The sequence below is a fragment of the Equus przewalskii genome, chromosome 1 (assembly GCF_037783145.1).
Source record: "Equus przewalskii isolate Varuska chromosome 1, EquPr2, whole genome shotgun sequence".
NCBI lineage: Eukaryota > Metazoa > Chordata > Mammalia > Perissodactyla > Equidae > Equus > Equus przewalskii.
The window spans coordinates 18,732,912-18,751,446 of NC_091831.1; the positions used below are offsets into that span (position 1 = coordinate 18,732,912).

At 45.7% G+C, this 18,535-nt stretch overlaps 1 protein-coding gene and 1 long non-coding RNA gene across 51 annotated transcripts in view; one reads left to right on the forward strand and one right to left on the reverse strand.

The window, feature by feature from the left end:
• TCF7L2 (transcription factor 7 like 2) overlaps window positions 1-11,272 on the reverse strand; it is a 193,504-nt gene extending 182,232 nt beyond the window's left edge. For all 50 annotated transcript variants that reach the window (XM_070603145.1, XM_070602075.1, XM_070602142.1 and 47 more), the window contains exons 1-3: window positions 11,084-11,272; window positions 10,734-10,800; window positions 10,400-10,524 (exon numbers count right to left, since the gene is read on the reverse strand). In XM_070603145.1, the coding sequence (XP_070459246.1) occupies window positions 10,400-10,524; window positions 10,734-10,800; window positions 11,084-11,272 (381 nt within the window). The remainder of the gene's footprint in view (window positions 1-10,399; window positions 10,525-10,733; window positions 10,801-11,083) is intronic.
• Window positions 10,355-11,390, forward strand: LOC139080818 (uncharacterized). Its single transcript, XR_011535633.1, has 2 exons — window positions 10,355-10,435; window positions 11,132-11,390. It is a non-coding gene; the product is annotated as an uncharacterized lncRNA (long non-coding RNA).
• Window positions 11,391-18,535: the final 7,145 nt, after the last annotated feature.

An 18,535-nucleotide genomic window follows, 5' to 3' on the forward strand; every position in this document is an offset into this window, starting at 1 on the left:
CACTGCCTATATATATTATGAGACTGCTTGCCCCCAAACGTAATATTAATCAAAGTTAGAAGGGGGCGCAAAACAGGTGGGCTCCCAAAAAATATTCCTTGACCTGTCAAAGCAGAGTAATGAACCACACTCCCAAAAACAAGAAAAAGATGAACGCTGAGCCACTGAAGACCCGCCCCACAGGCACACAGCCCCCCAAACACACTCAGGAGCAGTTCACCTCAAGTGAATCAAGGAAAAGGCAAGATGAATTTGTACCCTTTGGCCCCTGTCCTTTTTGTGAAAACTGCCAGTCAGTAAGCATAGATTGCACTAATTACTGTGACAATTCTGCATCATGTTAAAACAACTTTTGTGCAAGGGACAGGTTCCTCTGCGAGTTTGGAATTCTTGGCCTGAGAGCAGCTCTTGTCTGGGGGGGGGCTTGGGGGGATGCCTCTCCTTCTAAGCACAGAAGGCAACACTAACAACTTGTCCCCCTTTTCAGCCGGTTTTATTCTCCTTTTTTCCAACTGCCTGATTCAGAGCTTAATGAAAACTTGTCCAAGCTTTTCTTCCCACAAACCCTGCGGAGCCCAAGGCAATCTGTACTCAGGGTAACCACAGGAATCTCATATTGTCAATTAAAATTGAATGGACACCTGATAACTAAGTATATGTCGTGGAAACAAAATTTCATATAATCACAGTCTTATGAATAAATTAACGAAACTGTGGCTAATCCAAATTCAATTTGCACTTGTCCAGCTCCATTCTTAATCTTAGCGTTCACCACTACCCACACAACAACGCACCCCGGAGAGAAGGCTGCAATTAAAACAGTAAAAATCCAGCGGCAAAGTCCTTACGACTCTAGTAAGACAAAGTTAATTTAACCTTCACACACACCGTTCTAACACCCCCAAGCAATGTAACTTTCCTCCTCAGGTGTCCAGCCACACAGAACACCCTCCACCAGCTCATAAACACACACAGCCCAAGCTCCCATCAGATCTTTACTCCCAGCCAGTAACCACTATATTGGAGAGATTCTGAGCTCAACTTCCCCCAGCTCCAGCGACAAAGCCTGACAATTTTCTCGTGTCTCCTTTGGATTTCCACCCCCTCTCTTCTCCAATACTCTTTTCTAAAACACACACTTTCAACTGCTTTTCCCTTCCCTGTAAAACACAAAGATGCCTTGTTCATTATAGTCTAGCTTTTTAAAACAAAGATAAAATACAGGAACGCAGTAAGAACTTGGCACTCTCAACTGGAACAATAATTTATTTATATCTCTGTAAAAAGCTTTAAGGAAGGAGAGAACAAGACATGGTTGGCCCTTTATTTTTTGGAAGATGAGGGGAGGTTGAGAGATCCAGGACAAGACAGCTATCTAAGGCTTACTGAGTTTAAGAACCAAGTTCCCACCTGCCTCAACTCTTGGGACCGCCCTGCTCTTGGTCACCTGCAGCAGTCCACGTCACTTCCTCATCCAGCAACTGTGGCTGTTATACCCTGGGCGAGCAACAGCCCTCAACATGGTGCCTCCCTCCCTGGGGCGTCCTGGTGTCACCAAATGAGAACTCCCAGGTACTTTTCATTTAATTCCTTCCCATGAAACTCTCAACAAAATAAACCTTCCCTTCCTGCGTGCTTGTTTACAATGGCCAAGCCCACCCACCCATTCCGACACCTCCAGATGACCCTGCCCTCACTTGTCCAGAGGAAGAACTATCAAGATGTGGCTGGGCTTGCACAATTCTCCAGCAATTGAAAAACCAACATTTTACCATTAACTGCTTCCTTTATTATTATCATATCTTGATTTCTCTCGTTTTATTTCTAATCACTACTACTGGCTCCAAATTTGATGTTTCAGATAAAAGACAGCAGAAATAGCCAGAGATGGGAGGGAAGGGAAATGGCTTTTTCAACCACAGGGATCTCATCCTCAAAGGAAACTAAAGAAATTGAAACCCTAAGTTGGTTTTTCCAGCATGAGGTGAACTTCCAACGTGATGAAGATTCATTTTTTACCCCTATTCACTCCACTAAATTGGGAAGAGGTGGAGCATTTGCTTTATTTTCAGCTTTATGAATCATTTGGCTTTCTGTTTTATAAAAAAAAAAACAACCCAGGTTTATTTCCTAAAAGGTTTTGGTTTTGAGGCATTTTTTGGTTCACTTTCCTTTCTACCCTGTAGCTACCACCACGAGCCACTTGAAGTTTACTTTCCATGCCATCAGCGTAAAAGACAAGATACTTTTTTTTTTTAGCATAGCTAAGACTTTTTCTTAGGTCATCGGTCATTTTTTAGGACAGAGACAGCACCCCTAGTCCTGCTGGGAGCCTCTTACACTTAACGGGAAATAAATTTCTGACCAGCACTTTGGGTTATGCCTGCCCTTTCAAGAATTGTCAAGGGGACCTCCAACTTCCAGTGGGAAAGCAAAACCAGCACTGACTGGTAGGTACTAGGGCTCAGACACTCCTGCAAAGATCTAGACACCAAACATTTGTGCCATCCTAAAACAACAACTTCACAAAGGCATTGCCTTTTCACTTCCTGGCATTCTCCTTCAGAAATTCTGCTGCAACAAAATGCATGCCTTCAGACACAAGAACAATCTCTCCTTCTGTCTGGACGTTCCATCAAATGTCTATTTACCCTCATTAATTTCTTCTTTTCTTTTCCTCAACCTGAAACCATCAGCTATGAGTCAGAGAACGATCATTAACTTTTACAGCTTCCACACACATCCACCCACTCACATTGGGGGAAAGAAGTATTGACTTGCAACATTGCCTCAGACCAAAATCCTCTAAGAAGAAAAAATGGGGAAAAAAAATCGCTTCAAGAAAGTTACATCTATAGGTCTACCGGGGATGCTACAGTCAGTGTTTTCCCACTTTGTGCTGCAATCTCTTGCAAAGAAAAAAAGAAAAGCTGAAGTTGAACTTGGTTATGGTGATAGGCATTTCTGAGTTGATTTTTAAGGAAAAACTGGATAATTTTCTTTAAACCTCAAAACATAATTAAAGTTCTTAAAACATTGGAGGGGAGGGAAATAAAGCGAATCAAGTTTCCTGCTCTTGTACAAAACACATTTCTAGCATATGAAAACACATGGGCTGAAGGGCTGAGACAAGCTCCTAACATAGCATTTTTCATTAAAAGTTGCTACACTAACACTCTTAAAACGATGCCCCATCATTACTCCACTTAGCAGCCACAGCACCGCAACTCATAACGAATTAATTTGCATTAATGTGGGTTTCATGTGTCCCTCCCTGGGTATGCCATTGTGATTCAGGCTTAATAAAACTGACATGACAATAACATAGTGCCTTTTATTTCACTTTTCCCAAACAAACCAACCCACCCAAAGACCCACACATATCCTCTTCATTTTTAAGGCATTTTACTAATATATTTACTACATCGTAATTGGCCCAGCACGCAGGAACCTAGTTATCTTCTCAGTAAATATTTATAGCATCACTCTCTCCCATTCATTCTGCATTTTCTTAGAGAATCTCACTGTAGCCTACATCTGCAATTCATTGACTTTACAATTTACCACATGTTGGGATGGGAGAGCTCTTAGCTCCATTTGAATCACTACACAAATATGCAAGTGATTTATCGGTTTCAAACTGAAGACTGCAAGAGAGGGACTCCACTTTTCCTGAACATTACTTCTTCTGGCAGACCATGAACAATTACAGTTCGTACTAATTAAGCTCTGTAAATGTGCTGTGCCCTGCTAATGCCTACCAGGCCTCAAATTTATTTTCATGATGCCAAACTTTACCAAGCAATCTTAACTCCTTCGGAGCTGATCCCACTAACAGCCATTCCTTCCCCTGTAGACCGAACTGTTTGGGGCTACTTCACGACAAAAAAGAATATAATATAAGCGGATGAATTACCAGCCCGAAATCAGATGTGCCTAAGGAAGAAAAAATCTATCCTGGGAAAACCGAAGAACACCGAGGCTGATAACCCGTTCAAAGATCCCATAGCCCCATCTTTGTAATGAGCTGTTAAGGGATTCATATCTGTCCCCGAGGGCTAGTAAGTTTCTGCATTCCATTGATTAGAAAATAAAACCTTTCAGCCCCGGTCTTTAAGTTTGGGTTGGACGGAGGAACGGAGGAAGGATCCCGCCAGAAACGACGGAGCCATCAGGCCCCCTCGACAGCTACCCACACACCCCGGCCTCCCACTACCCTATACCATGTGGGCAGTTTGTAACATACACATCAGAACAGCCCACTTTTTAAAAATAAATTAAAATCGGCAAGATAATTGGCCTCCTCTCTCACATAGGGGTCTCAAACACAGACGCCCCACCCCCAGATCCTCACACAACTGATATGAAACAACACATCAACTGCTGCAGAGAGCTTCGGTGAGGAGCGGACTGGAGCCAGTCTTTGCTGAGCCAAGCAGTACAGTTTTTAAGAGCCGCCCCCCCACATGCAACTTCCACCTCTCCTAAGAAACTTCCAGTCTCCAATTTCAACCCAGCCATTCCCTGGAGCCCCAATTTTCAGCCCATCCTCATACTTTTCTAGTCTTTCCTAGTTAAGCATTTATTCTGCCTCCCTGATTATTTTTCTGTGCTTCCTCCCCCAGATGACACTGGTACACTTTTCTCAAACGAGTGGCCTTCCCATCCCTAACGTGAACCTGGATTTTCTTTTCCCATCTATTAAATTCTTTTAATCAACTCTCCTCACCCCACCTCACTTTCTTTTTTAAACCCTCAGGTTAACTAGTAGCACAGCACGCAACGTGTGTATTTTCCCTTCCCACTCAATGGAACATCATATAAATTAAAGAGCAGTATCAGGTTTAAGTATTCTGGGAAATATCAGAATATAAGCAACACAGCCTCCAAAAAAAAAAAAGAAAGAAATAAAGGAAGAAAAGAGAAAGGAAAAAGAGAGAAACCAGAAGGAAAAAGATGCAAACACCTAGAGCAACTTTGCTTTTGAAAAAGGCATTTGTGCAGAGCCCCCCAGTGAATTTCCATCCTGAAAGTGCTCTTTATAAATGTGTGTAACAATAGCCCAGAGGAAAAGTAGAAATCAGCTGCCGAGGGAGGGGTGGCTGTCTCAGTCAGCCCAGACTGTAAAGGTGGGGGTCAGAGGAGGGGGGAGGGCAGCATTTGCGATGGGCCTCCCCCCCCCCATCTCATTGCTTATAATTAGTGAGAGAAATTTGAGCTACTGCCAATGTCTGCGGACCTTGAATATTATAAGGCCAACGTGGCGTCAAATATCTTAACATTCATAAGTGTTATGGGCTGTAAATAAAGCCTGCGGATTTATGACCCGGTGGCGCTTGCCAGCAAAGGACTAGGGCACATTTCTTTCAGCAGACCTGTCGAGGTGCAAGTTTGCCTTTGGTTGTAAAATTAACCATTTCCTTCACAAATGTGCTCAATTATAAGTCAGAGCTGAAGATTTACTTACATGGTTGCCAATACTCACTCCCAGAACAAACTCAGATGCCCACATCACACACCCCTTCAAAAATAAAAGACTCAGGAATTTGATTTAGCCCTCCTTTTCAAAACTTCTGAAATGCATCGCTCCAAACAGTTATAAATGCGGTTAAAGATATTATCTAATTCCACCTAACCAAGACTAAAAAGCTTACACCTACTTCCTTGGAAAGTGCTTATTTATTTGGCAACCCCATGGTTTAAAAAAAACAAAAAAGGAGTAAATGACTCCTTGCCTCAAGTCTTGTCCCTTCCCCCCACAGAATGTCATCGACTTCCTGTGGAGGACAGAGCCTTTGCTAAATCCAGGTTGTCTCATACTTAACTGCCAATAAACCAACTTCCACATAACTTCCAGACAGCTGGGGAAAAGGTCCTCCGAGTTTTAGTCATGGTCCAGAAACACGCGTCCACACAAAAATTTGCAGCTGTCCTTTCTCTACAGCGCATTTTTAATGTGATTCGGGGGCCCCTGTTGTGAAACATCTGACAAAATGTAAAATCCTCTTAGATACCTTCTAGTTTACCCACTGTGCATGTGTAAGAGAAGTTGCACCAGGATTTCTCAACCAAGAAATCTAGGCACTTTTTGCCGGCACACAGGCACCTCGCGGGATGTAAGGAGGCATTCAAAACCTGGAAAGACTTCTACTGTAATCTTTAAAAGCACAGCCTCTGGTGCAACTATTAAAATGCTAGTTTTCTAAAGCAAATATTTTTTTAATGGCGTGCAGAACTGCAGTTATCGTGCGCTACTAACAGAACAGCATTCTTGATCTGCCAGCCCCCAGAAACCTTCCTGTAACTTTTTCACAGCTTGCTAAGAAACAGAAAGCTGACCAGCTTCCAGCAGTGACTCTAAATGAAATCCATATCAGTAAAATTAAAATCAAGGTGGAAAACTCCTAGCAAGAACCGAGATTGTTTTCCTCCAAATCTTTTCTTGATCAGATAGGGGGCATCCAGTGAACGGCCACTTCCCTCAGGCAGTCAAAAGTTTCCCAAAACACTTCTTTCAGATAAGCACTTTAGGCTCCCAACCGCCTAAGAGTTTGTTTCTGGGGTTTCAGAAAGCTTTAATTTCAACAAACTGCAAAGCGCTGGCATATTAAATTTATAATCATTAAAATATGACTTATTGGGTGAATGTTGAGCCCATAATCCATACTGCAGACATTAAACCCCCAACCTATAAAGATTAGCACGGAATTAATACTGTTGCATTGAGATTGAAATCTAAACATGTTCGCCATAAATATTTCTGAAGGAGATGAAAAACAATTAGCATAAATACCAAAGAAGGGCAAGAACACCTGTTCTTTTTCAGGGCGATAAGCATTTTATTGTTCTCTATTTAAAATGTAATGACCTGTGTAATTACAGTAATATTACATTGTTATGCAGGGGCTTGGAATGTCACACTTTGAAAAGTGTTGTCAAAACAATCAGGAGTGATGGTGGGGGGTGGGAGGACACCGCGGAAGGACCACCATTAACCCTTCACATGCCAAGGTCTAAATCTTTTGTAGTCGAAAGGATTATGTTGTTTGAGTGAGGAGAAAACATCCATTTTTCACAAGACAGAAAGAGAAGCTGTTGCCCAGCTAAATCAAACCCCAAGAACAGGCCTCTCTTGGTTTCCTTTAAATGCTGGATTCCAAGTTCAAAAACGAATTCAAGATGCTGCTTATTTATTTGTTCAACCTAGTAGCAAATAGCTCAGTTGAAAAGCAAACAACTTTGGATAAAAGAAGATGCAAGAGCTCTAACAATCAAGTCCTTACAGAGAAATTTCAAACCTAACTGCAATTTCCACCACCATATTCCTATTTCTCCTTTGGCAGGAAGGAGAAGGAAATGCAAAACTATTTTTTCCTTTCAACTTGAATATGGGAATAGTATTCTTCTCTTTAGTATACAAATGTAACCACAGTTCTCATGTTTGCAGTTGTAGGACTTCCCATCGACTTCTCGAGACCTCTCTCCTTAATGCCTTCTTGTATTCCAATCTATCTTTTTAAAAGCCGTTCCTATTACTGTATCAAAGACTAAATTAATGTTATGCAGAAATCTTTGTCGTTTTAAAATAAAATTATTACTATCAAGCTTTATGGCGTCTTCAGCAATTAAAGTATTATTCTTGAGATAATGTATTATTCATCATAAGCCGATTTAATGATACTCCTTAATTCTTTACATTCTTAAATAGAAAAGCAGAAATCAGGGATCCAAAGAGTTTGCCTTTTAAAGGAAGCAGCTGCTTACAGGTATACTCATAAATAACAGCAAATGTAGCAAAAACACCACCAACCAGGAAGGGTGGGAAAGAACAAAGCCTACAGCTAATTTTTCTTTACACCTTGCCCTCAAAAACAACTCTATGAAACACGAAGAATTTCAGATGAGCATGAAAAGACCGCTATCTTGCCTATAGATTCCTTCCGCAGCTGTATCAAATCTGGAATTGCAGGCTGGCCCTCTGATCGGAGACGTCAGGAGTGACACACAACAGCCTCTTGTCCTCATTTCCATTGCTCTGCTTACCGGCCTAAATAAATAACTTTAATTTGGGGGCACATAATCTAACCCAGGTAACAGACAGAAAGGAGGAAGGAGCAGCACAACGAAGATGTCTGCTGGCGTTTGACATGCAAATACTAAAACTGCCTACTGAGTTCAGAAATGTCTTCTCCGACTCAATCTGATGTCACAGCACAAGGCCACCCGCTATGCCCACAATTAAAATAACTAGATGCCGTCCATTCCTATAATGCCCACAAAGGGGACTGAGGGTTGGGAACCTTCCTTTTCGCACCAGGAAATCATTTATTTGCCTTTAACAATTTCCCTCTTTCCTAATTACAACACAACTATTCAAGTTTTAGGAGACAGGAGAGCAAGACTGCCAGCGGTCACAAGGAGTTTGCAAAGAGTCAAGAAGGCCAGCAAGCCCGTCATCAAAGCTCAATATTCAGATGGCTAAGTGGATTTTAGAATAATACCAAAGAGGCTTCCATGCCGGGGGAGGAGAGGAGAGGAAGACATTCTCAGGGTTACTTTGGAATGTTGCTTGCTCGGCTCGGTTAGTACACAAACCCTCCAGATTCTGAGCCGAATGCTCCCGATTTAAGATGCCCACAAGCTCCCAAGAAAAATACAACGTAACCGGACAGTGCTTCTCCTACAGCTGCAACCCACAAGCCGGGCCCCTGCAGCCTGGAAGAGCTGGCCCTGCTGGAGGAGGTCGGGCTGACACGCTCTCCCAGCTTCCCAAGCATGCAGAAGCCTGGGCGCAGGGGAAGGGGGGGAATAATTATTTCTTTCCTAGCCATAAAAAATGACCGGTCTAGCATGCCCTTGCCATTTTTGCCAGGGCCCAAAAAACAAGTCAAACCTGATAGTTAATATTTTAATGCTTAAAAACACTTGTAGATCTGATCAACTCCTGCCCGGCAAGCCCTCGGCCATTAGCACTGAATCCACAGCTGCTGAACAGTGGGGGCCTTATTTCAAATTGCTATCTCGAGTTACCGAAAAAGAAAAAACAAAAGTAGCGTGTGTCAATAACAAGGAGGGGGACTAAACCAGAGAAGGTGCGAAATGACAATCCCGGGAAACCTGGCACAAACGTCCAGAGATTCGTAATCCAGGCTTTTTAGAGGGTGGGATGGGGAGGGGGTTCAGGGCGAGGGCAGGGGGCAGAGACCGGTCGGGGAAGGGGATGATCCTTAATAACAAATGTCAGAGGTGGGCGCGGAACTCACGCTATGGGAAGCGCCGCCGGAGCCTGGCACCCCGCGCTGCCCTGGGGGCCCCAAAGTTGGGTGGCCCGCGATCAGCAGCCCATTGCCTTAAAAGAAAGGCGTTCTTGGCCTCCCTTGTCCTCTACACACCTTCGAGCCCCGCACACCCTGATCTCTTGGCCCCCAGGGCACACTGAGGCCCTTCTCGGAAGCTGGCGAGTGCAGACCCTATATAAACCCCAAGGCACCAAAATTCCCTAGAAATACATCGAGTCCGCTCGGAGGAGGCCACCCTGGCTACACACAAACCAAGAACCCCGGCCACAGGGGCCTCCCCACCCTGGGCGGCCGGGGACAGCCCTCAGCCAGCGCGCCAGGCAGCCGAGCCCGCCACGGCGCCCAGGGCGCTCGCGGCCCTGCGGGGTTGCCAAAGAAAAGGAAGCGCAGGGCCCCCAAGTTTGCAGTGGGACCAGTCGGGGAAGCTTGGCCTTCCAGGGGAAAAGGGGAAGAGGGCTGAGAGCCAGCGATCGCCACTAGAAAGCTAAATAAATAACCAGACGAAAGAGAAAGCTAAGGCGCTTCTCCAGGGCCCCGGGCTCCGCGCGCTCTCTAGTTCTCAAGTCCAACGCCTGGAGGAAAATCCACTCTCTACCCAGCGCGTCGGGCGCAGCCGAGTCACTCAGTCCCCGGCCGCAGCAACCAAGGGGTTAACCGGGGAAAGCCCAAGACGCCACGGAAGAGGGAAGGAAGAGAGAGAGGGAGAGAGAGAAAAAAGAAAGAGCCACACAGTCATCTTCCCAGGGTGAAGAAACAAACAACTCCACCAAAGGGGGAGGGGGAAATCAGAGCGCAAAAAAAAGTTCTTCTGATTTTTTCCCCCCCAACAAAGCCCTGCTTGGAAGGAAAGGTCTCCCCAACATCACGAGGCAGCAAACTGAAAGCAAGAACATGGCGAAGTGCAAATAACTCCAGTCCACAAAAGGCAGAAAAGTTTGGAGAGTTTCGGGCTGCCTGGGCCACGAGCGGGGGAGGGGAGGCGGGGAGGGGAGGAGGCGGGGAGGGGGAGGGAGGGGAGGGGGAGGAGGGGGCAGGGCAGGGGCCGCATGCGGGGCCGGGCAGGCGGGTAGCGGGCGGGGGCCGGGCGCGGAGGCACTTACGGTTCGGGCGGTGGGTGAGAGCGATCCGTTGGGGAGGTAGGGGCTCGTCAGGTCGGGGATCATGATGAAGGGGTAGCCGGGATACGGTGGCCCCTTAAAGAGCCCTCCATCTTGCCTCTTGGCCGCTAACATGGCGGGGCGGCGAGGGGACGGCAGCGGCCGCGCGGAGCGGGAGAGAGCGAGAAGAAACTTTTTAGAAAGTGCCCCAAGTGACCGGGCGCCCCGGCCCGGGCGGCGCACGGCCGGGCCGAGCGGGGCGCGGGGCCGGGGCGCGCGGGGCGGCGGGCCCGGGGGGTCGCTCCGGGCAGCTGCGGGGCGCGCGGGGCGTACTCACCTTCTTCCAAACTTTCCCGGGATTTATCTCGGAAACTTTCGGAGCGAGGCGGAGGCCGTCTTTCCGCCTTCCCGGAGGGGTGGAGGTGGGGAGGGCGAGGGGCAAACGCCACGCAGAGGGGGGAGAAGGGGGAGAAAAAGAATCAGCGGGGTGGGGGGGTTTGGGGGGGAGAGAAAAACAGGGTTACAAGTTTTTGCAATGGTGGCCCCGCACGCACACGCCGCCCGCCCGGCCCCGCGGCGCCCCGCCGCCCCGCCGCCGCCCCCAGCCCCGATTTCTCCCCTTTAAGCAACATTTGGCAAGCCCAGGAAATAGATTAAAAGCCCACCAGCCCGAGGGGCTTTTCCTACCTCGGAATCGGAGGAGCTGTTTTGATTCGTTTCTGATTCATTGACTAGAGACGATTTGACATCAGCTAAATCCCTCTCCGCCGAGGAGTTTTCGGAGCTCTTCTCCTCCTGCTCGCCCTCGTCTTTGAAGGAAATCAGTTCGTCGTTGGCGCCTAGGTCATCTCCTCCACCGCCGTTCAGCTGCGGCATTTTTTTCACCCACCAGCAGCAATTTTGGAAGAAAAATGAAGGAGGAAGAAAAGCCAAAAAAAAAAAAATACCCCCAAAAAGTTTTGCCCCCCCCCTGAAAAAAATATTGCAAGAAAAAGACGAGTCCAAGGTGAACTTTTTTTTTCTGCTTTGGGGTCTTTTTCTCCTGGGGAGGGGAAAGAGGGAGGAGGGGAGGGGAAGGGGGGGAGATCTTCTGCACGCGTGAGTTTGGGTTTCTTTTTTCTCTCGTTCCCAAGGATCCGATCAATGTGCAAAAAAATAATAAATAAAAAAGGGGGTAAAAAAAAACACACCAACAACAACAAGAAGTCAGATATAAAGAGCAAAGGGGGGGGGAAGCCGAAGATACAGGAGGAGCTCGTGCCGCTCGGATTTGAGTGAGTTGAAGTTAGACTGAGAGCTTTTCAGTTCAAAGGCGGCGCTGATTGACAGATAGAAAAAGGGGGATCGAAATCCGGAGGAACGGAGTAGTCTGGGAGCGGAGATTATTGACAGGGCGAGAGGAACACACTGGCTTAATGAGATGCCGGGGGGCGGGGCCGTCCCGGTGACGTGTGCATAATAAACAGCCGGGGTGGGCGGGGCGGGGCGGGGGCGGCTAACAATGATCCTTTCGGGCGCCGGGAGAGGGAGGGAGAGGAGGAGGAGGACAGGGCGGGGGAGGAGGGGGGAGAGAGACGGAGGGAGGAGAGTGCAGGGGGAGAGGCCTGCGCTGAGTGTGTGCAAGCCCGGGAGTCTGGGCGAGGGGACGGGGACTCGCTCCGGGAGGGGGCGGCTTCAGAAAGACAATGCGGAGTGGGAGAGGAGGGGAAGGGGGTGGCGACCGAGTCAGGAATCCGAGCCGGGGAAGGCGGAAGGAAAGCCCACTGGGGGGCGGGGATGGGGAGAGGCCCAGAGAAAGTGCACTTTGGAAATATTAGAAATAAGTCTTAAGGCAGGGGAAAAGGAGGAGAGTATTGGGGGAGGGGAGGGGCTTTAGTGGTTAATCCAGCAGTAAACTCAGCCACCCTTGGGCGGGATGGAACAGAAGTGGTCAAGAAGAAAGATAACCCTCCACTTTCAGAGAGCTTGGGGAAGTGGAGGGCTGGGCAAAGTTCCTGGTCATCCGCAGTGAAAGAAACTATTAACCCACGAGATCCTCCCCTCCCCTTTTTGTTTATTAATAGTGAATCATTTCATTAAATCTTAAATCTCCCTAGAATAAATATGCCAAGATGACTTTTATCCGAAAAACAATCAGATACTGTAATGTTTGTCAGAGACACTAAAAATATCCTTAAGGAAAAATACATGATTCTTTTCAATGTAGAGTTCTTTTTTTTTTTTTTTTTTTAACTGACGTTGGAGGTGGTAGGAAATGAGCTAGGATTCAAAGTCCTTTCTGACTTTGGAGGTGAAAAGTTTGGGCGTTAACACTGCTGGGGAAAATAAAACTGAAAGTTCACCAACCCCTGGGATGTGAGGTGCTGGGGTCTTTCTCGAAGAGGGTCTGAAATGAAATCCCTGGAAGGCTGACCGAATAATCAAGATGTAGATGGCTCTGGCAGGAAATTGCTAACCAAGCTGATGCTGAAACCTCAGGGAGGAAAACCTGGGCTATGAGGCAGGTATTTGTTGATTTTTAGGCTCTGGCCTGGGGAGCAGATTGATTTGCTACAAAATGGGGAACAGCATTATGTTAAAGGGTAAAAGGCTTGGCTCCCAAAATACAGTGTTCCTGGATGATGGAGCAAGAACACTCATTTCCTTGCAAATATCCAGTGAGAAGTGGACTGGAGACTACAACATGAAGAGGAGACAAAAAGAATCAGAAAAAAGAAATCGATAGGAATTAGCAAATTGTCTGTTAGGAGCAGTGTTAGTCTAGAGTCCATGGTGTCCTAAATTATCCCACCCATGCCCTAAACATCTCACCTGCCTTTCAGCTAGCCCACCAGCACTGAAGCTTTCCAAAAGAAAGCAAATTTACCATGTAATATTTAGAGAGTTTGGGGTTTCAGCAAACTGTTTTATAGGCTAAGGTCTCAGAAAGAAGACTACTAAAAATAATGATACCAAGATTGACAAGGCCGATGAATTCCCCTGCACTGAAAAAAATTCACAACCACATTTGCACACTAAAGAGACAGATGCAGGCAAAATAAAAATGGAGGGGGGCGGGCCGAGGAGAATCACTGTAACTCCCAACTTTAATATAAATCGGAAAATCAGAAGTAGAGTGAGAAGGAGTCTGAAAAGGAGTAAAACAAATGTGTACATTTAATCAGACAGGATTGCATAGGTTACAAAGCACAGGCCTAATTAGTCGCAGCAGGTAGGACTAACCTTCAGACTTCATAAATAAATAAGGCAGGCGCAGTTGCTAAGAGGGAGAGTGGAGACAGAAGGGGTTTTTTCAAGACACCAAGTGAAAACATGAAGAATGAAATGCTTCACTGTTAAATCCATTTGTATATGGATTTAGCAGTTTCCCTTTTTTGGATCTTTTCACTCGCTTGCGTTTAGATTTACACGTTTAGCGAATGACCATAGCTTTTCACACTTGCTAATTGTCACCTGTATACTTAGCGTGCCTGAGTCTGTCTGTGGACAGCGTAGACCTTCCTAAGGCCCGTTTTAAGGGCTTATTTACTTAAAGTGGAACACATTTATAGTAACTTAATTTTATGGCAATTTCTTTGTCCTGTGTGGTGGTATTTTTTTTTTAATCTAACCCTGATCTGAAGTAAGTTGGATAATGAGTGAGGTCTTCTCTGTCCTTTGCGGGACTACCTGGATAATAAAAGCTCATAAATAGACTGAATTGAAATTTTAAAGAGTGTGCTTATTGTTTTTGACATCCTGGCCTGCATTTTTATCATATGTAAATACTAAAGGCTTTCTTGCTATGATTAATAACTTCATTCATTTTGGCATATCCTTATATTTCTCATTCAAAGGGAACTCTTGAATCTTTCCTTCTTTAAATCTCTGATTTAATTAAGCAATTAAAAGTTATTCCATGATAGCAAACATGCCACATTTAATTATGTTGCTTTGTGCCATAAAAAGGCTTGGGGAGACCAGCAAGATCTCGGAGGGTCAGTAACCCCTGAGTCTCTGAACTGGCTTCAGGTGATGCCAGGATGTTGGGGAAGTGGGGGAGGGTGTGAAACTGAAATTGGCAAAAAACAAGGTAGTATGCTATTAAACAGCAACAACGAAAAGTCAGCTTGGCCCACAATGCGAACGTGTAATTTATAGATTTGGTGTGAAATTTTAAACAACAGTTCGCTTGTGTCCAGGTGTTGAAGCTACTTCTCTTTCTAGATATGGTTGACTCCTGGCTTATAGAACCAAGAGTTCTGCCCAAATAGCAGGGGTTCTACAAACAAAGGGACTTTAGCCTGAACCAAGGGGTTTCGCATATTGGGGGGTGGGTAAGATGGGGAGAAGCTGTGACCTCTTCCCCTGGAACCCATTCCTGAGGCCAGCCCAGGTCCTGAACTCTAAGCAGACTCTCCCTCAGCCTCTCTTTCTTTCCCCGCCTCCTCCTCATCCACTGCCCTTCTGCTTCATTTTTCCGTTTTCTCCTCCCCGTCAGCCTTCCCTCTATTAAATCTGTGTGGACCTGTGTTGATATCAGTAATCTGCATTTTACCTTAAAAATTCAGTGAATAAGTTACCTCTCCCAGGGGTACTTCTTGTTCATCCCTATTGAAGACTGTGAAAAAGAAATTTCAGTTTATATAAATCGCTCACCTTTCAGGCATGGGTTCCCCATGGGGGAGTTATGGCAGAGTGGTAGGTGCCCTCTGAAATATGGGAAGATGCTTCATGGGGACAACAGAAATAGGCTGACCATATGCCACGTTACCTGTGGCCCCATAGTCCTGTATCACCTGGCAAGTGAGGCAGTTGGTCTGGATATTTCTTACGTCCTTTTTAACATTCAGAGTATCCATGATTCCATGGTTTCAGCCCAGACACAAGTTATGCGAAGTTGCCCGGCACACCAGCAAAGGGGACAAACCGTAATGGAAGTTTGGCTTTGGAACTTAGGAAAAACAAGGATAAGTCTGCTCAGATTCACCAGAAGTATGGAATACATGTTGACGACCATATTCAGCTCCCCCAATCGCTTGGCAAGGTTCTGCTAAATTACCCTTGACAGTGATGTGTACGTGTGTGTATATGTGTTCTTTATGATTTTTCTTTAAAGATCTGGGCTCCAAGATGGATGATCTGTTACCTACTGTGTTGGTCTTATCTATGCAGGGAGTAGGCTGACTGAAGGAAGCTAAGAAAAGAATCTGAAAATATAAGGAAGCTATAAAATGGGGAAATGTTTAGAAGCCAAAGTCCTGATTCCACTGTGAAATTTTCTGTTTGCTTTTTATTCTGCGTGGGTGATGGTTCCTTATTCGGACCTTCAGGGAAGCTACTCCCTTAGCCAACGTAGGAACACTAAAAATTGGACACCTGAGAGTTTTCAGTTTTAGCAGGACGAAGGGGTAGGCAAAAAAGGGCCCACTTCACAGCCATCCTTTTATTTTCCCCCATTGATTGTCTCAAAAGACGTGGAAAGACACACACCCTCTTCCCGAAACCCTGAGGAACAACGTTCTGTTCTGGCATTTTTCAGAAGTGCGTGGCTTGATCACCTTGCTTCAGCTAATGACAAGTCTGGGTAATAAAGTGACAATAATGCCTGATGATCCAAGGGTTAATGGGGAGATGTATGCATTTGTACAGGATTTCATCACCTGCCTTCATAAGCTGATCACTACCGCAATAGGCATTTGTGACAGGAGCAGCCTTGCGAAAGACATCAGTCCTCTATAAATATCCCTTTCTTATTGACATGATGTGTTTTAACCCTCATAGTAATGGAGGAAGACCGATAAATGAAACATTTACTGCATAACTTGCCTTATTTTGGGGTGGTGTACGATTCCTTTCTAGCCATCTCTAGAAGATGTTTTCAGCCTAATTTGCTCCCTAGAAATTTCACTTGCTACAGTTCTACGTCTATGACGTTTTATTGCCTGAAGCCAAGTCTGCAAAAGAACTTTCTTAAGATATACTTATCCTAATGCCAGGCTACAGGAACCCGGCTGCTTTATGCTGAATTATTTGTGCTACCCTGCTATACAGGGCAGAGACTTCCCGATAGTCATTGCCATAGGGTAGGTCTAAATGTTTCTGAGAAGACGGGAAATGGCAGGAAAAAGGTGAAAAAAGTTTCATCGAGGTTGATTTGTAGAAGTCTTTAGAATTAATAATTGAGTGTGTATTTAACATATTAACATGCCTGAGGGTTGTTGTTTTTTTCTTTCCTTTTTTTAAAAAAATGGCTTCAGTGACCCCATCGTTTCTTATGGAGCATCCTTGCCTGCTCAAAGCCATTGTTGTGTTCAGAAATGTCGTGGATACCAAAGCACCTTCCACAAAAACATGGGCACTTTAAATTGAGGCAGAGACAATGTCAGCCAGTGTGGAGCAGTCTCCCATGGTGGTTTGCGTTTGTTCAAGGGACAGAGCAGGTGAAATTTCAGGAGAGGACAATACCATTGTTCCCTTGTAATTTATCTAGGTGTGGGCTGACACACCTGCCTCTGGCCAAAAGCATCATGGGATGAAGGAAGTTAAGGATCCAAGGAGGCTCCCAGGTCCAGAGTATGAAGATTTCAGGCTGAGTCCCCCCAGGAATCCACAGCAGTTTTGAGCCCCACTCTGTCCTTGAGGAAGGGCTTAGTCTGTGTTGATCAAACCACTTGAGACTGGATTAGAATCAGCTCCCCACCTCCTCCTCCCTTGCAAAAATCCCAATCATTTCTGTAAATTCCAATGATATTTGTGGATTATATTTCCTAATGAAACACTCGCTTGGATCGGCAAAGAGAGGAAGGATAAATGATGAGTTCCGGGGTCCAGAGTGAGTTTGGATCACAGTATAGACAACAGCCTGCAGCTCAGGGTTCAGCAACAAGGAGCGAGACTTCCAGTTAACTGTCATCTTGAGCAAACTCCGTTTCTTGGTAGCCTCAGGGCACACTGTAAATACCCAGAGCAGGAGGAAAGGCACTAATCGTTATTTCTTAAAGGTTCCAGGATGCCGAGAGCAAGAGGTTATAATGACCCCCAAACCCCATAAGAAGCACGGGTGCCCCTCCCAGCAGCCCCTCACGTGGAAGCCTGGTCTCTCTCTATGAGTGTGTAGCAGACACTGATTCTCCCATGCTTTCTAGAGATGATGGCCCGGGTTCTTGATGGTCTGTTCACAGCACAGGCATGCACATTCCTTGCTCCCACCCAGCAAGAGGCTCTGCTCCTGGAGAAACCCGGGCGGGGAGGAAGCAGCAGAGGCCCCATCCCCTCTCCCTTCTCGTTCCTCAGGGGCTAGAGGCTTTGTGAGTGACAGGTCTGTGTGCCTGTGAGACCCTCTGCCACTGCTGCCCACTTCCATCCCCAGTGGCAAAGGTGATGACTCTCTGGAAGCCAGATGGGGCCTTTCTTAGGGCAGGAGTTGATATTGATGTCTTTCAGGTTTGTCTTCTTGGAAGGAACCTCACACACCCCTCTGCACAAGAAGTGTCTTTCTAATGTGATCTTCTGGCCGTACATGATATTTTCTTACTAGCTATGAAACAGCATGGACTTTATAGAGTTCTTTAAAGAAAAACAAAAGTGTAATTGCTCATTAAAAATATTTTAAAAGTTGTGCTACAAAATGTCAACAGCACCTTTTTTCCCCAGATGATAGAATTTTGGGTTATTTTAAATTTCATTTTTATACTTTTCTATACTATCTGGGTTTGTTTGGTTTTAACAACTGGGCATGGATTATTTGCATAATCAGAAAGGAAGATCGTGCTCTTCTTTCTATTTTGAGAAATAAATGCTTTGACTTTCCTCCTCCATCTCTCTTCTGTCCATCCATACCTCCTAGCTCAAATTGGGGATGTTTCAACAGTTTTCAAGTAAACTGTTGCTTACTTTGCATCCAATATATCATTTTAAAGCTCTTTTTGTCAAATTTACTCTCATACTTCAACTTCAAAGCATATGGATGACAAAGGATTCCATTTCTCTCCTCTAATTTAAAAATAAAGAATGGGGGTCGGGCCGGTGGCGCAGCGGTTAAGTTCGCGCGTTCCTCTTCGGTGGCCCGGGGTTCGCCAGTTCGGATCCATGGTGCAGACATGGTACCGCTTGGCAAGCCATGCTGTGGTAAGCATCCCATGTATAAAGTAGAGGAAG